Raw genomic sequence first — 16,161 nt, 5'->3', positions numbered from 1 at the left:
CAAAGCTACAATAAATGAATGCAGGCGAACCTACATCTAGATATCAGCACAACTAGCAAGTGCTAAACGGTATGAACATAAGTGCCTACCCTGATCATAAAACAGTCAGACTAGTGATTCCAGCCCAAAAAGGGAGCCAGACCACAACCTTTTACCAGCAGCCACAGTAATGCAGTGATTGAGGTTGGTGATAAGACATAAAGCATATTCAAATATAGCCAAGCTGCTTACCCATATGGAAAGTGAGACCAAGTAAATGGGGACACCACCCCATTGGCCCCATTTTCATCATAGGCATGGGCCCCGCATCTAATAGGCATTTATGGTGTACTCTATACAAATAGACATAAATGCCTTAAGTGTTTTCCCATCTAATATACTGTACATACCAGGTTGCAAGGTGTCACTTGCTCCCCTCCAACACCTAACAAGTATCGGCCTATGGTGTTTTTTTTTTCTATACATTTTGACCATAAGGTGGCGTCACTCATTGTTTTCAAATAGCTATCAAGTAACCTGCCCTTACTCCACAATACAGACTAAATGCCTATGGTGCATTGTAAGCAGTGATCAGCCCGGCTCTACCCTGGGCAATCTATAGACTCTCAGTGTTATGGACAAGACGCTCAGCACTTATAATTGTGATAATTGCCCATTTCTGCATTGGTGCCGTGCGGGGTGAGCTCACTATTACACTGTATGGGATATCCAGTACATGTAATGTAATCATGGGCGGTAGAACACAAAGTAGTCGCCTGTTTGGTGCGAGACCTAGGAGTTCTAGGAACTGTGATATGAATGAGCGAGGAGAATGTGGTGAATAGGAATTATACAGTCCCATCTTGTCTGGTCTCACTGGTATCATGTACCCATCATGGTAGATATGACGCATCTGTTTTGATTAGTTTGGGGGCATTCACACGATGTAACGTGGCGTGGATTCTGACATGTAAACGCGTGTCAGAGTCAGCGCTGCAAATCAGAATCCCATTGACTTCAGTGGGTGCCGTCTTATGCGCGCTATACATTGAAATCAAGGGGAGGCTTTTTAACCCATTGATTTCAATGTATAGCACGCGTAAGACGGCACCCATTGAAGTCAATGGGATTCTGCTTTGCAGCGCTGACTCTGACACACGTTTTCGTGTCAGAATCAACGCCGCGTTACATCGTGTGAATGCCCCCTTAAAATTTAGTTTGGTTTTATCTCCCCCACGACTTATTTGGGCTTGACAGATATAATGTAACCCTGAATCTATTGAGGACCGACATTACAGGGAATGTGTCACCAGAAAGTGACCTAATTTGTAAACCAAGTTTTTATGTTAAAACCTATTTTTAAGAATTTTTGATAATTTTATTTTAAATTTTTCATATCACTATTTAGATTTAGATTTTTTTTTTCTTAAGTCTTGTATCCCATATCTGGTCACTAATCCTAAAAATAGACTGACATTTACCAGTTCTGCAGGGTTTTCTTTGCAGCAGTGACCTCATTTTCATCACAGACTTGAGGAATTACAATAGAAGATAACCGCTCTGTAGATAACACCACTGATCCTTCATTATATGCTGTAGTGATGGGGGTGTGAGGCACACCACAGACGGACATTAGGTGTAACGGGAGATCTAAGTCCTGTGTGAGGCTGAAGTCCCACATTGTGGAAAACTTGCTTTATTTGTTGCACATTTTTCTGTTTTTTTTTGCACCAAAGCCTAGAGTGGCTTCAATAGGAATGGGAAATATATAGGAAGCTCTTATAGATACTTCTCCCATCTGCTCAATTCACTCCTAGAAAAACCTGCAAGAAACGAGCAATGTGGGGCCTGAGTCTAAAAAGGAATTACCACGGCATCCCAAAGGGACGGAGCTGGGCAGGATCCGACAGAAAGAGGCCGGGTACTCGAAAATAAAATTGAAGGGACGTGTTGTAATAATTTTTTACAATCCAGACCATAAACTAGGACGACACATTTGCTTTAACTTTATTTTCGACTGCCAGACTTTCCTATGTGTGGAGAGAAGGGTGCAGATAGGATCATGACCACCATGAAGTCGTGTACTGACCATGCCCAGATCACAGTTGGTCTTTTAGGTGCGTTCTGCTTTTCCGAGTATGCTATAGTTGTGTGAACACTTCTAAATAATGATGCCAAAGAGACAGAAAACGTCATGCAGATGTGAGAAACTTCATATACTACAGGGCACGATCGTTGCCCTCAGTGCAGTGATTTCCATACAGTATTAAAATGGATAAACCGTGAAATCCCAGGCGATACTTGACTTTCATTAGGTGTATAGGCACATGAGTATTGTCAGGGCCTTCATTGGTTTTGGCTCAGGGTATCCAATTCACTTCTTGGATCTTTGTGTAACAATGAGCCACTATTGAGCTTTATCTGTGCCCTTATTCTGTACAGACCCTCACCAGTCACCTCAGACCTGTAGCTTTGTCTAGTCACCTCTCACTGAGGGTACGGAGGAGTCATCCCTGTCATGGTTTGTCCATATGCCATTACATGGTGCAGTATATAAATCTATGCATTGCATATAGGGCTAAGGATGAACTTACACGACAGTAGTGGTTTTTGCGGTCTGGAATTTGCTGATCAGCAACACTAATTTTAAATTCCGCAGACATCCGTCTCCATCCACAAAGTGTTGTGCCATGCCGTGATGTTTGTGACTTTGCGGACCTGCGGTATTCAGTGCGGACCCCGGTCACTGCACGACACACCACGGATAAAATATCCGGTGGTGTAAGAGGCCGCGCTGAATACAATGTGTCCGCAATTGAGAACCCACACTTGCGGACCATTTGTGGATTTAACTTCCGTTCATTTAAGGCCAGCCTTGCGTTCACATCCAGGTCTTGCATTGTGTAGAATAGGCATCAACAGCTGGCCTATAGTTTAGATTTTCATTGTCCGAGATTGCAGATTCAGCCTGGCTATCAGATATTTAGAAACCTGGATTTTAGTCTGCAGAAAACAGATCGGCCTTATTGGATACTTCCGTCCATTGGTCACCAAAAATACGTATGTTTGGCATAATCGTTGACTTATTTGCCGATCATAAGCCTAAAAACTAAACTTCCCCCTTGATCGTGTCGGTTTAGTTGTTAATGGGATTGGTCAGACGTATTATTCCATTATCAGCTGGAGGGGTACATGAGCGACAATCAAAGTCTAATGTGTGGCCAACCTAAATCCAGAGCATAAGGAGGCCATAACCCAAAAAAGAAAGCGGCAATAGAAGATAGATCTGGTCAGGTCCTGCTGCGGCCATGTCTTATCAGAGGCACAGGTATAGGTTGTGTCTGGTAAAATAGGATTCGCCCTTCCCCCAACTCCGATTTTTACGGACTGCTGAAAAAACCAAACGACAATGCAGTCGGCAGATTCTCATGCTTCTCATTTATTCACTTAATATAAAAAAATCTTAAGAATGCATCTTAGCACAATATACAATACTTTAACATACCTTGTGTGAAACTTTGTCAAAATAAAATCTACACCTGGAACAATGCAGTGTCCACAGACATACAGACCCATTGTTCATGCACAAGTCGGTGCGCCTACTCCAGGTACGGGGTAAGTCACTTATTAGACCAAAACTTCAAAACATTGTACAAAGCCGAGACAAGAGATATAGTTTCTCAGGATGCGTGACATTTTTTTTTTTTTGTTTTATTAGAAAAAGCGGCACATCAAAATAATGAGTTATTATAATAATAACAAATACATAAAGACCACAAATTGCAGAGTCATACAAGTTTGGTGGGTGGGGGGGTTGGGGGCCGACAAGAGTATGTAGGTTTTTAAAGGGATCCTATCAGTCAGACACAATTTTTTGTAGGTACCACGTCGGACTAGCCTTAAGAAAAGCTATTCGTCTCCTACCTTTCGTCGTCTTCTCCGCGCCGCCGTTCGCCTACAATCCCGGTTCTTGTCGGTATGTAAATGAGTTCTTTTGCAGCACTGGGGGCGGGTCCCAGTGCTCAGCAGCCTTCTCTTCAGCCTCTTCTTCCGGCGGTGGCTTGTAACTTCTAGACCTCAGGCCTTGGGCAGAGCAATCTGTACATGTCCACAGGCCACGAGAAAATGGCCACTTACAATACTGTGCAAGCGGCCATTTTCTCATGGCCTGTGGGCATGCACAGTCTACTCTGCCCAAGGCCCGAGGCCTAGAAGTTACAAGCCACCACCGGAAGAAGAAGCTGAAGAAGAGGAGACGGCGCTGGAGAGAGTTCTCTTGCAGCATTGGGCCGCCCCCAGTGCTGTCAGAGTGCTGAGGCCCGCCCCCAGTGCTGCGAAAGAACTCATTTACATACTGGCAAGAACCGGGATTGTAGACAAATGATGGCGCGGAGAAGACAACAAAATGTAAGAGATGAATAGCCTTTCTTAAGGCTATTCCGACGTGGTACCTACAAAAAATTGTGTCTGACTGATAGGATCCCTTTAAAGTCAATCCCAAAGAATAATTCCAATCCATCTGTCTAAAATTCTACGTCCCCTTTGGAATTGGTCTACCACGGCACTAGCCATGGATCCGGTATGTCTTTTTGGGGGGGGGTCACTGTTCAAGGCTGGCTTTCTAAAAAAAAAAAAATACAAGAAAAATTGCAACTCTCATCTAGAGTTTTCTACACCATCAACACCACCCGTGACAGGCAATGTCAATTCATATAAATTAATAACTTACAAAACGGTACATTATTTACATAATAGATAATAAATACACTGTTATAAACAGTAAAGTACGTGTTAGGCAGTGCAATAAAAAAGATGGTGTCACCAATGAAGGGAAAAAAACAAAAAAGTGGGATCATGCAGAACTTGGTCTCAAACACACATCACATTACACACTGCCTTCCTCAATTGTAGTGAATGCACATGGATGAAGAAAAAAACGCACAAACAAAAACAGCTACCTCTTATTATATTGTGCAGAATAGGTCGATTCTAGAGAACCGGACGTAAAACTAAAATAAAAACCTCAACACGGAACGAGCGAAGATGAAATGACTTCGGGTGTATGGAGGGGGGGAAAAAAAAAACAAAGGACGAAAATGACATTGAGCAGAGAAGACAATCTCTCTGCGCCATTGAGAATAACTGCGATAGAGTTCACATATATTGCCCATGATAAAAGGAAGACTGCTTCTTTCAGGAAAGAGAATTGAAATATACACGTTATTCTTTGTTCGGCTTACACTACATAGCGTGTAATTCATAGGCATTGCAGAGACAATGGAAGTTTTACAAAAAAGGCACACACGTCCTCGGACAATTGGACAGGGTTTGTTTTTTTTCGGACATAGACCTACCCATTCGTAATTTTCTAGTATCTATCAGATAAAAAAAACAAAAAAAAAAAACAAAATTCTCTCAGTTTTGTGTCATTTGTTTCCTACAAACAGTTTGACGTTTTGTATTTATTTCCTTTTCGCTCTTCCACCTCGGAAACGATGCCGAATGATAAGAACGTCCATCATCTGTAAGTTTCCTGAGCGACCTTCACTTCAGCATCCTTCTAGCCACAACTCCACCGACGAGCAGCAGGAAAGATCTTGTAAGCCACGGCTAAAGCAAGGCCTAAGATCCAGATTACATGCTTGTCAAAACAAGACGACTTTGCACGTGTTCTCCCCTTTTCCGAGTTCTCTCCCAGACACGACCTAGGTGTCCAGAGGCGATGTGTCGTCTGTCAGTATTTCTGTGTCGCCCTCTGGAGAGTCCTCGATTCCCGGATCCACGATATGGAGCGTCTTGGTGCTGCTGTAATAACTGATACAGTCTCCATCTTTATCGTGACCTTCCGAATCTTCTTCCTCGAGGGTAAGCTCGAAGTGAAACTTCTCAGACACTCCGGGGCAGTCCTTATCCTGCTCATCCAAAAGAGGAGAAGGACTTTGAGGTATCATGCTTTGGTACCAGTTCCTATTGTCCTCCAACGTATCCAAAATATCCTGAGCATCGGGCTGCACCAAATCTGCCCACGTTTCCCACAATGGATGAACGATGTAGTCGATAAACCCAACCTGCAAGCGACAAGGGGGAGGAGTTAGTATTTAAGGTCACAAAACGTCAAATTTTGTCCGATATTGCAAAAGCAGAAATAAGTGAAGCAGGTTTTTTTAAAATATATTATTAAAGGGGTTTTCCAAGGAATCTGGTAAACCCAGGGGGTCCGATGTATACCTCTCACTGTATAATATGTATCTCATGCTATACAACTAGCGCATACACTAAATGTAAACTCAGAACATGATATGACCCCCAAGGACCATAAAATGTCTATAGGGTCATCAAGAAGCAGGCTCCATTTCATTGTAGCCCCTTATATTAGCCACAATAGACAGTGCTGCATAGAGTATCTCCTGTGTTGGGTCCCCTGGTATGGCCGTCCATGTACAATATGGTTTCTATCTCATGTGATTGGTCCTAGTCTAATGCAGCATTCCCTATGCGACATCTGTAGTAAGGTTTCGGTTGCCATCATGTTATAGCTCGGTGCAGGACCGTACCTGTGATTTCTCCACCGACGCTGTGTGCTTGTCACACATGGGGCTGATTTCCATGCCTCGCTCCCGTTCCTTGTCTCCTTGCTGGAAGAACTCTTCCATTATCCTGTCAGTCCATTGCCGGTACAGCTCCAGAGATTTTGTTGGGTTGCTTAAATCCGCACAATGCACCATATTCCTGAGGACCTGAAATAAGGAGGACGTCACGTCAGCTCAGAACCTGCAGCAGAGGGAATTGACAGTCTCGTGCACCACAGAGGAAATGTCTCTACTGGAGCAGCAGCAACTATTTCCTGATGTCTAGTCATGTCTATGCAACGCTGCCGCTAAAATATATTCCATCTATCATCACCATATCCTGGAAACAAGAGACTCTAGGAAGAATACCTGCACCTGCCAGGCACTGACTCACACTGGGGTGAATGGTCTATTGTCTGATAATTCCACTGGTGTGATTTATTAAATCCCTTGCGATCCTGAGCTGTGTGGTGCCAGAGCGGCGGGCATTAACGCTGGCAGAGATGGAGCTGGAGGGCTCTAGGAATTAGATCAATCTGTTCCTAATTACCTGTATGCGATCAGTGTAGTTATCGAGGAGGAGGACGCCCGAGCTGGTCACTTTCTTGGTTTCCACCATTGTCTTCAGGTCAGCCAGCAGGCTCATGTGCTTAGACATGTCGGTTGCAAGCACCTATGGAGCGAAACAGGACATAGATTGAGAAATGTTCTTATAGATCAGCCCCCTTATGCAGGGGTGTAACGTAAGACTTCTGGGCTCCCTGTGCAACTGCTCCTCACATCTGTCAACTGTGATTCCTCCGTACATTTTAGAAGTACCCTTTCCGTCTGGGCCCGAACCACCATGAAGACTTGTTCACAACATGTTTGTGCAGACAAGCGTCTCATCCTCTGTCAATGCCGCCCAAATAGTAATCTCGCCCCCTTTTGCACCTAAACCTTTCCCACAGAATCCCTCCTTGACTAACTGCTATTTTTACCATTGAAAGATTAATGTTCTCCTATCTGACAGTGGAAGGCGGTGTATCAAGAATCCAGTGCACCAGAGGACATGTGTACTCGATTTATAAAACACAGACTGTTGGCTATCATAGGATATCAGAAGTTTAACTAGCGTTAGTGTGGTGAGGGGGACCTGCGCCCCTTCCCCGGATTCTGGGCCCGGTTGTTATGCCTGTGCCTCCATTTCATCACATCCGTTGCCGATTCTTACCATGTCTATCACCATTTTCCTGAGGGACTGCCTCTGCTTCTTTGAAAGGTTCTGAAAGATGTCACAATGTTCTTCCTGTAGGAGTTTAAACCCGACGGCAAGATGGTGATTCTCCAATACAGACTCGTCGTTGTACATCAGTGCAAGTTCAGAATCTGGAAGAGAATTAAGAGTCGGTGTCAATCCCTTCATCCAAAATCATGGAGACTGATAAAAACGATGACATGACAGTAAGCGAAGGAGAATCCGCAAAACAATACATAGCAAAATCCAAATGTGCAAGATCCGTGGTGGAAAAAGTCTCGGCCTACCCTAATGGTAGCCATATTGGTCTGGACCTAAAATTGTGCAAATTCCACATCCAAGTCGGATTCATCTGATACAGCAGTGAAAGAAAGGAACAAAACTTACTTGTATTGATAAGAAACTGATTGGAGACTCCGGGGTGATCGACGTCATGGATTGCAGCTGCAAATATTGCGGCGAGAATTTCTAAGTCAGTGAAGACAGCCTGGAGAAAAATGATAGAAATGTAGATGATCCGCCATCTTACATATGTATCTTGTGCAGTCAGATACCTGATGATCCCCCCCCCCTACCTATTCTTCCCACTAGGGGGTGCTGTGACACCAATGTGGAATAATGAATGAGAATGGGGCAGCTGTTTAGACGGTCTGTGTTCGTATTGCGCTACAACTTTCTCAGGTCTGGCCTAGGACTTCTATGACTTAAGTTCCCACCAAAGGTGTTTTGTCTTTAGCACTTACATCTAGAGCTGGAGTAGAGAGCAGCACATGGGTGGACTGGGTGACGTCAGCGGCATGGAGGCTGTTGTGATAAGCGACGTCTGAGTGATAGTGATCTTCCAATGTCATCGTGTAGGTGATCAGCGTGTCTGTGGGTATCTTAAATGTCTTCAGCAAATCTCTCTCCTGTGAAACAGAATACATGTATAAATCTGATTCTGAGGCCATGGACAATAACAAAGGAAATGTAAGCTAAGTATTGTATATATGCTACCCACCTGGAATATAGCGTACATGATGCAGGTCAGTGGTCTGTTGCAAGAGAATGCTGCCACCTTGAAGATGTTCAGTCCCCATTTATTCAGGTCTTCCAATTCCTGAGAATGAAAAGTGATCAGATTAATCCAAGGCATCAGTCTCTTCACCTGGACTCACATGACCTGAGGGGTAATGTAGAAGGATTTCAGAATAGAAGACATTTCTCTATGGTAAGGTGCATAGTCTCAGGAGATTAACGGATAGGCCACCGATTGATAAGCCTGGAAACCCCTTTCACTTGGGAGCTATTCTAGTGTATTGTCTCCTTTCTGACAGTGGAAGGCTGTGTATCATCAATCGTCTCTCTCCGGTGCATGAGATGGCAGGGGTAATTATATTAAGAATGCACATAAGAGTGCTGGGATGTGAACAGGGCCCCAAAAGGCTCCAGAAAATTGGACAGTGAGGTCAGAGGCTTATATCACTGTATAACACTTTGTATACAATGGGAAAGTTATAATTTATTTTTTGGTCGTAAGATGCTAGAACCAAGGCCGCCATGATTGTGTGTGTTCGCACCTTGGACAACAGGTCTTCGTGCTCTGTCTTGACACCAAATCGCGACATGCTCGTGTTGTTCAGGCTGGAGCTGTGCATTAGCTTCTTGACTCCGCTGATCTGTGTCATCAGCTGGTGACGTTTCTTCTTCTCCCTGTCTTTCTGTGTCGGGGACGGGATCTCCACATCGTTTTGTTTGTCTGGAGGCGAAAAAATGTAAATATTCAAAAACATGTATCAATCGGAATAACAAATGCAAACATCTTCAAGACGTTCTATGCAATGATGAGGCATGTACGTGACCTGGCCACCATGATGTCTGCCATAGTGGAGTCACACCGTTTTGGTACAAGATATTACATAATTGAGATTGATGCAGGTGACTCCTTAAAGTAAGGGTGTTAGAATAGGGCTACGCTATACGCTATAATTATCAGGCACAAGGTGTGCACGGGGTCATAAGCCTTGGTTGTTGGACAGACTGTAGGGGCATGTGATGAAGTAGGTTATGGCATTGCTCTGCCTCCCCATCACCCATCTTTACCAGGCCCCAGATAGGCGTTTGCGTTTTAATGAAAGGCTCCACACGATAGAGAATAATTGAGCTGATCTGCAGCGGTGTCTGGAGCGCTGCAGTAAAAGAAAGCAGCTATTATTCACTTGTGCCATCACTTTGACAGTAATAGGTGTTTCCCTCTGGGCTGCAGCTTAGACGCGCAGAATTGATGAGCAGTTCCTGTATGGAATCTCCTGGAGAGCGGGTGAAATCTCCAGAAAGCAATTCCAAGAAAAGTGCCCTGATCGGACGTATAGCCGAAACCTGGGGATCTATAAATAGTAGGATGTCGCCGTCCACATCCCAGAAGACATCTCAGATGTCAACAATCTCCAGATCCTCCAAACAAGGAATTCCCCACACGTAATCCTTACTCATATCCTTCCCCACCCCCGCAGGTATTAAAGAAAATCCCTGCAAAACATCAAAATCTGCAATCTTCTTCTATTCACCAGTGGAATCTGCACGGACGGATATCGGCAAAAGCTGAGCTAATGCAGAAAGTGTAACTGGTTATAGTGAGGTCACAGGCAGGGGACTATCTCATATCTATCTATTGTATCTATCTATCTATCTATCTATCTATCTATCTATCTATCTATGGTATCTATCTATCTCATATCTATCTATTGTATCTATCTCCTATCATTCATAATCCATCATCTATCTATTCAATAATATATATATATATCTCATAACATTCTTCATTCCCTTGCTGATCCAGTGCAGTTGCTCCAGCAGTCCTGTACTGGCATCACCAAACACAGAGGCCAAATATCCTGCTGTACATGTATACTTTGTTATGGGGCCATGTTTGTCTATTGTCAGGATGCGGCTCAATGTAGATATAGATATATATGTAGCCTGTCTTTCATGTGTATGTGTGTGTGTATTATATATTTTTATTTTTTTATTCATTTTTGAATGAATTTTCATTTCTAATGTTGGAATAAATTCTCCAGCTGTGTCTGACACGGTGTCATCCGCACATGAGCCTAAGTGCAGGCTGCGTGTCCTCCGTGGATGTGGCTCCTGTACAGTATATTTTACAAATCCGAGGGAATTCCCGTGGAATTCCACTGGAATAAAGAGATTCACCTGCCTGCAGCGATTTAATAATGGTCATTTAACAAGAGCTGTGTCAACCAAGCAAAGGATTGTGGGTATGCAGCAAATCCAAGGCGCCCTTACCGAGGAATGTGCTGGAGATATACTCAGACACCTGGTTGCCTGAACGGCTCATCTCGGAGAGGTGCGTGAGCTCCCGATTCAACATCCTCTTGAACTATTAAAACAAAGAAAACGTAAGATTTAGTCACATACAGAAAATAGAATATACAGGACCACATGATGGCATGATTTGTCTCTATGCCTTTAATGACGGTCATAGATTCCCCACAGCCCACTGATCCCTGCATTATTATAATAATATAAAAACCTTCTAACTCCATGTTCAGACACAAAATCGAGCAACGAGGGTCTCAAAAAGATGAAAGTTGTAGGTGATTGATGCGAGCGATGGTCGTAGCTAATGGCAGATACAGGACAATCACGTGACGCTGCCTCCGCTTTATCATGGACACGGCAAATCTTGCTGTCCTAGTCACATTTCTACTGGGATATCACCCCACAGAGGTAAAATGCAGCAAATCCTGCAAACTACCTCACAATAGTCATTGGAATAAAGAACGGCATGACGAGAAATGGACGATCAGACAGGACCCTGCACGGAGGTTTCCAAAAATATACAGTCAGGCTCCATATACTCAGAATATATATAATGCAATAAAATAGTCATACATACTGCAATATATACCTAGCACTTACACACATATGGACATGTTATAGACCCACCTTGATGTAGCCCCAAGACACAGAAAGCAAGTAATTTGCTTCAGGCATTTTGGAATCGTCCCCAGATCCAAAAACAGATCCCTTGCAAAGAATTCAGATCTCATACAGAGGAATTCCAAAGTGATCAGGAGATCCCAGGAAATCAGTCGTGGTGGCGGGCAAAGGAATAAGGATCAACCGCTGGGACATAGCTCCCGGATCCCAAATGTCTTTAGCCCAAGGAGGAGAGAGCCCCTTAATTCCATGGTAGCCGAGCACAAAGTGTGGGCAGGGACTGCACAAAGGATGCAGAAGGCAGAGTGCAGGCGTCTGTCCGGGCGCGAGCACTTAGTGCCCATCAGCCGTCCTGGTTTTCGTGGGGATTCTGTATCACATTAGTCGTGCTCAGCTGAGCAATGCAGTGAAGTAATAATTGTTGGATGGTGAGGGGGCTGTCAGTCTCTGTGCACCATCGCTCTGAACGCAGAGAGAGATTAAGATGGTGGAAGTCCCTGCATAATTGAATAGAGCTCCACCACCCCTGTAGGTGGCACATCTCAGCCTGGGGATTTAACCCTTCACTCCGTGTCGGGAAATCACAGGAATTCATTGCATGGCTTAGCAGATGGCAAGATCAGATCCTGCAGCCACATAACATATCCTTGTAGTCAGCAAAATGGTGAAGTAATTAAAAAAGTGCATGTGATCTCTATGAAGAAGGGGGGGGGGGTTGTGTTTTGCACCTCATGATGGTAACACATAATCTATAGGGTAATTCTAGGATACACTGATACATCGGGATACATCCTAATTTGAGGATAATATTGGGATCTATTGTTTTGGCTGTGTTAAATAATTCAGTTTCAGCTGGTAGAGGATGACATCACCCCCCCCCCCTCCCAATCTGCTCTGTTCGTGGGAAACCTAGAGATGCAGTGTGCAAATCCCTGCAAACCCGGGAGCCGCTTCAAATCCAGCCAATTTAAGGAATATTCTGTTGTCATGGCAACTGCATCACATGCGTCCTCCCTACTGTACGGCTCCTGTTTAGATGAAATCATTCATTAAATATGGTGTTCCTGCAAGAATTCTCACTGTGGGATTCCACGGCATCCCCTTCCTTATTAACCCTTTATCCCTGCCCCCTAATAGATGGAGGGCTCTACCTCTGTCGCTGCGCCTATGGCCTCGACATTAAACAAGGATCGCTGGCTTGCAGTGCCCTAATTTCCTGCCTCAGATAGCTGACCCACTTTTCGACGTTGCAAGAAATGTAAAAGACTGAGGATCTCGATGCTCTTTGCAAAAAGGTCACTTGCAATGACTGGACAAGGGAATTGGCTGAGGTACTGCAAGTCCTATCATGGGGTGGTAGGGCATGCTGCAATTTGTAGTTCGGTCAATGAATGTTTGCATGTCACCAGGGCTCTAAATTACTCATAACCCTAAACCTAATGAACCTTGTGCATGGAGTTTGGCACTTATTGGGTCAAGTATTGCATCATATAGTCTACAAGGGTGGTCCGGAGCCACCTCCAAGTATCTCATACCCCGACACTGCCAGTATTTACAGATAGGTGTACCCAGGGAAAACTGTAGCTGAACATTCATTGTGGAAAGGATGGGGCATACCTTGCACCCATAAAGTAGTTAAAAGTAGGTCCTCCCAGGTGTGGTTGGATCCAGTAGGTGGCACTGTCTCAGCTCCAGGAGTGTTAGTTGTGAAACCCTAACTCGCCATGTTTGCCAAAGGACAAAGGGGTGGTGCCTAATACTAACAGTTACAGGAGGTGGCATGGACACAGAAGCCGAGGTAGCGCCACCTACTGGATCCATGTCAGTCCAGGGAAATCCTACTATTAATCACTCCATTCTAGCACCTCCCCTATAGGGATGACGTATCTCATTGGCTATAGGAAACTATAGGATCTATGAGGGAATCTGGCAAATTAAAGGAAAATTCACCTGTAAGTTCTGATATCATGTGGGGGCTAAGCCATGACCCCAAAATGCCCAATATAATTCACATATATCGAAGGGGTGTTCCCTGCACTGGACAATCCCTGCTTAGTACGCGGCTTTCCCTGCTTGGACCCTCAGTGATCGGCTGTCATCTGTCGCAAGAGTTCAGTTTTCCTGCAGCGCCACCACAGGAGATAGGAAGCATTACAGTGTCCATTTATATCTTAACATTGCCTGTGTAAGTCCTCCAGGACCCCCTTCCCGTATTAAAATACACGTCCAATTTCATGCCCCTTCCCCTTTGTTATCTCCTTCATTATACCGGCGATGAAGATCTTGAGATGATCATTTCCCTTATGGGTTAGTAAATATTCGACTACTGAATACAGATCTGCGTCACCGGCCTATTGTTCACCTGTCCGGGTAGAAGACGAGAGAGGAATTTTCCCATTCACCTAGTTCCAGTCTCTCTTCTGGACTCGCGCTGCCATTTGCTGGAGATCCCTACAGGGGGCGGTCATGTTGTGTTGTCCGCACAGATCACTGAACAATTTTCTGCGAATATTCATTTAATGATTTCATGGCTAACAGAGACTGACAGAAATGGCACAAAAAAAAAAGAAGGAAGAATCCATAAACCTGGCCGATGCTCCGCTCCCGACGGTCAGGCCAGAGCCAGAGATTCCGGTCGCCCTTTGATTTTTGGGTAATTTTCTCCCCAGTGACTAATCTGCCTCATTGACATTCATGCGTCTGACCTAAATGGGGTTTCCCCGCTTGAAGTCTGATGTGCAACTGGTAATCAAACCACAACCTTTAAGATGACTTAAAGGGAAGGTTCACACGTGGAGATGACACGATAGACCTCATTTAACCCTCCGCTATCGCTCAAGGGTCTATTTAAGTGGGAAGGTATAGAGTGACATGATGACCTCTTTAGGAGGACTAATAGCCCGGGGAAGATGGATACTGGTATATAATCTCCCATGACAATCAGAAACGGATCAGTAAATATCAGCCATCGGGGGTTTCCAGGATTGAAAAAACATGGCTGCCATAAACGGCACCAGATTTTGCAAACTCATTCAGTACAGACGTGTTTCCAATAATACAAGTCTGGTAATGTCATTGATATTTAAGCAGAGCCGGGATACAATAGTTTAGGGTCATGAATGTGAAGTCACCCCGATGCCGTTGTGCGTCTTCCATGTATTTTGTGCATCAGTTCCAACCTACGCAGTCGTGTAAAGAAAGATAAACATCTGTGAGTCTCCCCTTTGATCTGCTATCATGTCATGGAGCTGTGTGGCAGGCCCGGCCTCAGTGCACACACTACATATAATCACAGGCAGGCCTTGCAGGAAGTGGTTTACAGACTTTTCTCGTTTTATGGTTCATGTGGGTTTCTGATGACGTTAATCGTTTTGCAAAACTCTTGCAGAATAAAGCAGGACTGTGTGCGACTGGGGACGAGAAGCATGTGCAGCCCCCGGCCTGGCTCACGATGTACAAATGATACAAGGCCTGGGCTCCCGCACGGATCATCCCTGCCATTTGGCTGCCCGGTGTCACGGGCTGTGAGAGTCTCTGCTTTCCCACACTGACTGACAACCATCTTGAAATGTCATTTCGTCTTTTCAGGATCTTTGCACGCAGCTGTTCACGGCGGTCTCTGGAGCCCAGTACTATTGTGTCCCTTAAAGCAAAAGTGCACCTAGAAGAAGTATAAAGCTGGTCTATGGGCTATGGGGTTGGTCCTTAAAGGGATATACTTTAACTGGTTAAAAACTGGTTCCAGTTATTGCAAATATCATCTGGTGCCGGGCTGTACATGTATTTTCCTGCTCAGGGATCCATCATTACATGTTTGTGTTCTGTAAGACTGATTCTACCATGTTACATTATAAGGTTATTGTGATTTCACATATTCCTAGTTCCACATCGGACCAGAAGCGGCTTGTAAACCTTGGATTACCAATACTGTCGGGATCCGTAATGGCAGCCATATTGGTTGTCACTTACTAAGCAAAGTTTGGACTCCCAACTATTGGGGCCAGGTGAAAACCACAGACAATTCAGAATGCCTCCTAGGACCGAACAAAGCTCTTGGAAGACATTTTGGGAATTGTAGTTCTGTAGGCCTCCCCAAGGCGAGGACGTAATCTTGTAGGAAACACGGCATTGTTGTTATGGGCTGCAGAATGAGCCTCTGTTTCTGAAAAGCAATGTTATCTTAAAGGCAAATCATACGGCAAGTTATAGAAAGACTAAACAACCTGGCAGCGGGCGGGGGAAGCGACACGTATTAGTATTGGGCAAACTATCTCCGCTGGCAGTCTAACAAAACAAACGCTAGCAGCACGCTGTGCGGAGAGGCACATAGGCTCCTGGCCCCGAGCCCAAAAATAGCGTTAGAAGTGACTGACAGAGGCAGTAGATGGATCTCCTCAATGCCCCGTACGTGTCTTCTGACCATGCTGGAGCACA

General features: G+C 44.6%; 1 protein-coding gene across 4 annotated transcripts in view; it reads right to left on the bottom strand.

Moving 5' to 3' along the window:
* Positions 1-3,400: 3,400 nt before the first annotated feature.
* PDE4B (phosphodiesterase 4B) overlaps positions 3,401-16,161 on the bottom strand; it is a 207,520-nt gene continuing 194,759 nt past the window's right edge. For 3 of the 4 annotated variants that reach the window (XM_075287248.1, XM_075287249.1, XM_075287250.1), the window contains 9 exons: positions 11,071-11,164; positions 9,345-9,523; positions 8,786-8,884; positions 8,529-8,693; positions 8,173-8,272; positions 7,762-7,916; positions 7,099-7,221; positions 6,534-6,716; positions 3,401-6,047 (listed from right to left, as the gene is read on the bottom strand). In XM_075287248.1, the coding sequence (XP_075143349.1) occupies positions 5,685-6,047; positions 6,534-6,716; positions 7,099-7,221; positions 7,762-7,916; positions 8,173-8,272; positions 8,529-8,693; positions 8,786-8,884; positions 9,345-9,523; positions 11,071-11,164 (1,461 nt within the window). In that variant the 3' untranslated portion in view covers positions 3,401-5,684. Of the gene's footprint in view, positions 6,048-6,533; positions 6,717-7,098; positions 7,222-7,761; positions 7,917-8,172; positions 8,273-8,528; positions 8,694-8,785; positions 8,885-9,344; positions 9,524-11,070; positions 11,165-11,733; positions 12,339-16,161 lie in introns of those variants that run through there. The other variant, XM_075287251.1, reaches the window with a different exon arrangement.

Source organism: Leptodactylus fuscus, chromosome 9, assembly GCF_031893055.1.
Source record: "Leptodactylus fuscus isolate aLepFus1 chromosome 9, aLepFus1.hap2, whole genome shotgun sequence".
NCBI classification, from domain to species: Eukaryota; Metazoa; Chordata; class Amphibia; order Anura; family Leptodactylidae; genus Leptodactylus; species Leptodactylus fuscus.
Note: the sequence above shows the minus strand (reverse complement) of the source record. Positions and strands in the feature narration are given on the sequence as shown.